The sequence below is a fragment of the Coptis chinensis genome, chromosome 7 (genome assembly GCF_015680905.1).
Source record: "Coptis chinensis isolate HL-2020 chromosome 7, ASM1568090v1, whole genome shotgun sequence".
In the NCBI taxonomy this organism is placed as follows: Eukaryota; Viridiplantae; Streptophyta; class Magnoliopsida; order Ranunculales; family Ranunculaceae; genus Coptis; species Coptis chinensis.
This window is the reverse complement of record NC_141462.1, coordinates 77,065,314-77,071,858: the sequence shown is the minus strand read 5'-3', so window position 1 is coordinate 77,071,858 and position 6,545 is coordinate 77,065,314. Positions and strand designations below refer to the sequence as shown.

The 6,545-nt window shown below is 36.4% G+C and overlaps 1 protein-coding gene across 1 annotated transcript; it reads left to right on the top strand.

The window, feature by feature from the left end:
* Nucleotides 1-3,779: 3,779 nt before the first annotated feature.
* On the top strand, nucleotides 3,780-6,227 carry LOC147489013 (uncharacterized). The gene is made up of 5 exons (XM_086572528.1): nucleotides 3,780-3,804; nucleotides 4,445-4,929; nucleotides 5,021-5,755; nucleotides 5,841-6,008; nucleotides 6,113-6,227. The coding sequence occupies exons 2-3, from the start codon at nucleotides 4,447-4,449 to the stop codon at nucleotides 5,117-5,119; spliced, it is 582 nt and encodes a 193-aa protein (XP_086428654.1). The 5' UTR covers nucleotides 3,780-3,804; nucleotides 4,445-4,446; the 3' UTR covers nucleotides 5,120-5,755; nucleotides 5,841-6,008; nucleotides 6,113-6,227.
* The last annotated feature ends 318 nt before the right edge of the window (nucleotides 6,228-6,545 follow it).

Sequence of the window (6,545 nt, the reverse complement as noted above, 5' to 3'; positions counted from 1 at the left end):
TTTTTAGACTTGACTTGCTGATTTACCTACTTCACCGTTACTTTCATTGCCACGTTGCTTATGTCTGCTTTTAATAATTTAGGGTGCTGTATTGGGCGCCACTCAAATTAGATCGGGCAGCCTCCCGCCCAAGCCCAAACAACAAAGCCCAATACACCCCCACCACCACCACCACCACCACCACCACCACCACCAACAAATCGAAACCGGGAAAACCTACCTTACCGGTCATCTCTTTCGCCCAAACCCTAACAAAAAAACCCCAAATTGAATTCATGTGCAAACCTTCGAGTGCCCGATTGAATTACCACAAATCTCCAACAATTCGAGTTTCTCACCGTTAAAAAACCCCAAATTGAAAGTTGAAAGTTGCCATTGAAAACTAGATTCGATTCACATACAGGATCGGTTTTCAATCTAACCAAATTAGATCGGTTTTCAATCTAATCGAAAAATTGGGTAGACACATACAGGACACATACAAGCCTGTATTGCCATTGAAAAATTGGGTAGACACATATTGAAAATTGGGTAGACGAATTGGCTGTCAATGGAGTATTAAATTTCCTGAGCATCTACAACACGCTGCTGATTGTCAGGCTTGTTTTGACTTCGTTCCCTAACTCTCCAAATTTGCCATTGTTAGCCCTCTAAGGTAGCCCTTTTTTGAATTTTGATCACAATATTTTAGTGGTTTTGAATTTCTGAGCATCTACAAATGACTTCGAAATCATGTTTGTTTTGTGTTTTGTGTGTTTCTTTTTTAGATTAGTGCGTTTGGAACTATCAAAAATCTTGAGTTCTTAGTCCATTAAGTTCTTGGTATATATCTTGAGTTGTTCATGTTCATGTTCTTAGTTGAAAATGCACTTGTGAGTATGTATTATGAGTTGTGGGTGTGTATGCAAGTTGCGAGTATGTGTATTATGAGTCGCAATACATATCGTTTGAGTGTATTGCGAGTTGCAAGTATGTATGCAAGTTGTGGGTGTGTTTGGGATTTGGTGAGAGTTTTTAATGGTATTGCGATGCCTGATTTGGTGTCTTGGAGCTCATTAATTGAGTCTTATCTAACCATATTAGAATTTTAAATTTTTTAAGCAAAATTTGGAACTCTTGTTTTCAAAGAGGCCCACGGTCAGCTCCCACTGGAAAGGTGTGGCAATCATTGAGGTATGTTAGTACTATTCAATTACACCTTCATGTATGCTTTGGATTGTAAAGTGGGGGTATATTTGTAGGAAAAAATGGGCAAGTGGGAGGATGTGTAAAGATTCCTCATCTTAATAGTCAAATGGAGTTGGGTAAGCACCAAGATCGAAGAGATATTAATAAACAGAAATGAATATGAAATGAAGGTTTAAGTAAGATAGATTCAATTTTATCTAATAATAAGAAACAAATAAGAGACAAAATGCGGAGGAAAGTGACTTTTGTTTTATAGGTGTATGAGTGTATAAGTGTAACTGATGAAAATCTATTAATCTTTAGACTTTGAAGAGAATGGCGTGTGCTTAGTCTATTAGGTTGTGTACTTGAGACAAATCTGAACTCAGGTTTTGTGTTTTTATAAACTTCTACTTTAGCAACACGAAATAAATGTACCAGATATAAATTGTAGGTATGTGAAAAAGAAATACTTGAAAGCTGAAAACCAAGTATCAGAAAGTTAATAGTGAGATCAGCTAAATTTACCCTAAAAAAACACCAAGTCTGCTCTATGTTTTCACTATACTTCATTCCGAGCATTACCTGAGTTTCGGATATTCGTTGCTATCATTCATTTAACACTAGATCTAAATACACATTCAAATGCATTAAACTATTCAATGGTGAAGAAATTTTGAAAACATGCTAATACATACATGCGATTCATTTTGCAAGTGAATTTGTTTCGAAAGCAATGTCGTGAGGCACATTCACTAATTCTAGGTAAATTGCGATTTTGAAAGATTGAGTTCGGATACTCTGTTTCTTTCTTGATTTTGAAAGATTGAATTTGTTTTATGGTTTGGCTTAATTCAAGTGTCACTTGGTAAAGTGGCCAATACACCTCCTACTTGGTGTTTACATAAAAGGACTTATAGTTTTGATCGGGATAGAAGATCAAGCTACTAGCTAGGTGTCTCAAGAAGAGAGTTAGAAATACACCTCCTACTTGAAGTTAACGGGATCATCTCATTTTAGGTTCTATCCCCCGAGATAGAGAATGACCGATATGGTAGGTCGAAGAATCACAAGATAATTGGTTTTGCTTTCGTTATGTTACTTTCGGATGAGTTAGTAAAGCATATTTTATGATACAGAGCAAGAGCCTATTGACTAATTGTTCTCTTATAATCTATAATGGACTTAGGAATATAAAGTAGAGAACCCTCTCTTGGTTAGATCAGTCACGGTTCACCCAAGTGTTGTATCCCAGAGGCTAGGGATGGAATTTAAGTGTGGGCTTGTATTGATCCATTTCATCATTGGTTAGATTTAAGGTCACTTTCATGTTTTGAAATATTCAATACAGGTCAAGTCGTTGAAGGTTATTGTAGCAACAATTCAAAAGGTGATGACCTCAGGTCGTTCACATCACCTTAATGTTTGAGTGTTATGTACAGTCTGAGTTTTGGTGTGGTCCTTGATGCTAGCTATAGAAAACATTAGGTAGTAGTGTAGCACCCTTAGTTTTATCTCTCTTTCTATTCGTCACTGACTATTTCACTCGTTGCTATGTTTGTGTTGTTGTGTTTCACTCAGTTCTGCCTATTCACTTTCATTTTGTTGAGTAGTTTTTAACCTGCATGATTTGTGTAGGTGCTTTCTCTTTTGAGGTTTTACATTCTTCGCTATACTTAATTTCTTTATATCACTTTCTTGTCCCACTTCATTTACAGTATTTATAATTGCTGCATGATTGTTGTACGTAATAATAACGAAAACAGTCAACTATCAAGTTATTATTTACTTTTCAACAGATAATGTAAATCTCTGACTTGTCTAAAATTCTAACTACTCAATATAAAAAAAGAACCATGGTTGTGAATCGAAAACAAATGGGGAAGTTGAGGTAGCGGGTTTATCAATCCGAGGGGTATTCTCAACTCGTTTTGATAATAGGACTCTTTAGAATATGATGCTCCAATTAGCTTCAAATAGAATATATATATATATATATATATATATATATATATATATATATATATATATATATATATATATATATATATATATTTTTTTTTTTTTTTTTTTTTTTGGTAGGCCATTGTAATCATATAGTTATGAGTGTTTATTTTGGTACATGTAACTTTGTTTTTGTTTTTGATAAATGTCATGTTGCAAACAAATAATAAGGACATGTAGAATGCACGGTGGGGGATGATTTGCTTTCTCTACAACTGTATCATTTGCTTTCTCTACACTTATTTATTTATTTGTTTTTCTTGGTTTGTTATTTTTATGGTTTTTGTGTTCTCACAAGTTTTCATTGCTTCCTTGTTAATTGCTTCCTGTTTCATTGATTCCTTGTTTATACGTCGGAAATTGGCCAAAATTTCAAAGTTTGAAGATATCAACCTTTTCCCTTTAAACTTCCCTTTGTACTTGGATCTCGCATTTAGAGTAGAAAAAGCTTGATTAACTTTAGTTTTTAGTCTTTTGCTGCTGATACTTTCTGTTGTCCTGCACTCTAACTTTTATTCGATATTGTTATTGAAACTATTGTTTTATTATTATTACCCTTTGCAGGTTATAAATTCTCTGGCACACACACACTCAAATTAACCGTGTTGGACTTTCTCAAAGACTTTCACAAAGGTACTTTAGATATCAGATTATGTGCTTTTCGATACCACGACTACTATCTATACTTAGTATCTAGAGAAAAATATGCAATGTTCCTTTTAGTTTATAGTGAATATCTTACTATAAGAAGGGGTGACTTCTCACTTCTCTCCATGTCTATGGACCATATCATCTAAATGACGTGGTCTACATCTAGCTTAAGATTTAGAATCTAGATTCAAAAACTTTTAGTTCTACTAGTACCAGGTACCAGTTTATGTAAAGTTTAGGATCATGAAAAGAACGCTGGATAGATTCAAAAACTTTTAGTTCTACTAGTACCAGGTACTAAGAAATTGTATTGTGGGTTGAATATTTTATAGGGTGTTATGTACATATGGTTGTTGGAAAGATGTCATTATTGATTTTCAGGTTATGACAGGTTTAAGTATACGAAATGTTGACTAAACAAAGGAAACTCTGCCCAAAATTCGATAGAATTTGGATAGTGTAACGCCTCATTCTATTTCTTCATATATACTTGGAGTTATCATAGCAAGCTTATAAGTATATTAGTTTTAAGACTGGGATGATCTCTTTTTTCTAGTGGTTTTCTTTGTACATTGTTTATTTAAATATGGTTTACTAATACTTGTTTTATTTTTCTTTGTAGCGATGGGTCCTCGATCAAAGAATGTGAAGAATGTAGCGAAAACTACATTCAAGGGTGTTAAGAAATTTTTTGGTGGCGGTTCCTCTAGCGGTGACGCAGTTGGAAGAAAAAGACAAAGGGCAGACGGCTTAACGGCATCAGCGCGTAGAGGGGACTATTTGGAAAAAGAGGTTCCTGAGGTTGATTCGTCTAGTGAAGATAGTGTAGATAGTGATACTAATGTAGGTTTAGATGTAAATATGGACAAAGGGAAGAGTATAGTAGAAGAGGAGGGTGAGGAGGAGGATGAGCAGGATGTTGATGTGGAAGAATATGTGGTAGAAGACGTACCACCAGTGGAAGAAACACCTCCGGTATTGGATTTCATAAGAAAATCCAATGATGATTTAGAGTTCCAAAGAGGTGTGTATGGGGGAGGCCCGTATGAGTCAGAGTTGTTGTATGACTATGCGGTGCATGTCGCTCGCGATGTTTGGGAGAGAAGGGTAATATTTTGTTTTTCTTGTGTACTTTGATTTTCTTTTACAAAATCTTTTGTTTCTGTTCATATATATCTAATGCGCTCGGTTGTTTCAGGAGGATCGCGGAGCGTTGAAGTGTGTTTCACACTTAGCGAAGTTATCACAATGGGATTTCAAAAATGAATGTGAAAGGTCTCCGAGATTTGTCGTGTAGTTGAGAAGGACTGGGTTGTTTGATCTCGTGGAAGGTTATCACAAGCATATGGATCCACCATTGATCTCTGCGTTTGTGGAGAGATGGCATCTAGAGATCAACACCTTCCATATGCCAGTTGGGGAGATGACTGTGACTTTGGACGATGTTGTCCAAATCTGTGGAGTCACAGTTAGAGGAAGAGCGGTGTAAGGGGACAGTGAGCTGAACTTACAACAATCGATAAATCTCCTACATATTGGTCTGGGGCTCCCTATTGATTTGATTAGGGCGGAGATGGAAGCTAGTAGGTTCACTTCAAAAGTAAGGCTAGAATTCATCCGGAAGCATTTTGCGAACAAGGTTCATGATAGCCCTATATGTGACGCTGTTGGGAAGGTGGTGGAGAAGGCCTCGAGTTTCCAGGATGTTCAACGGGCTATTAGAGATTTTATCCTGTTTTTCTTTGGATGTGCCATTTTTACTGACAAGTCTGGGACTGGAGTGCCTATATGTTATCTGAGGCCGTTGTTGAAATTCAGTGAGATAGAAGAGTATGCATGGGGTGCAGCAATTTTGGCGTTTTTATATAGAGGTCTCGGGGCTGCCACATGTGCGAAGGTGAAAGGGGTTACAGGCTATATGACTCTTCTATAGGTAAAACTTGAGTATTTTAGAGTTTATTTTTTTTAATGTTAATTTTATTACTCTATCAATATGTTAATTATTTGTGTATATCTAGGTATGGATCTATGAGTATTTTCCGGTATTCATGACAGTCCCAAACTTCAACTATATCTCGTCTCAGTCGCATGCTCATAGACACATCCCAGTCGCTCCACACTATTACAATACAACGTATGCATTGCAATTTTATCGAGCGATAATTGATGATTTGAATGAGTTCAATGTAAGTATTAAATTCAATGACAATTTGGTATTTAAGTTTGTTTATATTTTTTTTTTAGTAATTGATCATTGGAGTTGTTAATGACACATTTGATTTTGTTTCAGGTTGTTTGACATCCCTACAAAAATATCAGAGATACAAACCCGATCGATGACATTGCATTTTTTGAGGGATTGCTATGTTTTTTCAACATTGTCGAGCTTTACTGTTGTTGCAAGGGTGGTGCGTCGGTTAGGTCCGCGTGCAACTTGTACCTAAAGATCCTCCAATACCAAATTGGAGAACAAGAACTGTGGCAGGACGCGGGTATGAGGTAAGCTGGACCAATATTGGGCCACTTTACTAGGAGTCGTGGCAGAATCACGTGATCCAACCCTACAACCGAAGACCTATTTTGTCTTATCCATGGGAGTGTCATCAAAACTACATGACTTGGTATGCGAGGAATTCTCATGTAGTTTTGGTGAACCCTGAGCTTCTTCCTATTCATCCCTCCCTAGAGACACTGCCTAACTGTTCACCGATTGTAAGTATTGT

What these genes read in the sequence shown, in the direction of transcription:
- LOC147489013 (XM_086572528.1), top strand. Translation starts at nt 4,447, where the DNA reads ATGGGTCCTCGATCAAAGAATGTGAAGAATGTAGCGAAAACTACATTC. An exon ending in GCGATGTTTGGGAGAGAAGG is followed by an intron (nt 4,930 to 5,020) that starts GTAATATTTTGT and finishes CGGTTGTTTCAG; the next exon opens with GAGGATCGCGGAGCGTTGAA.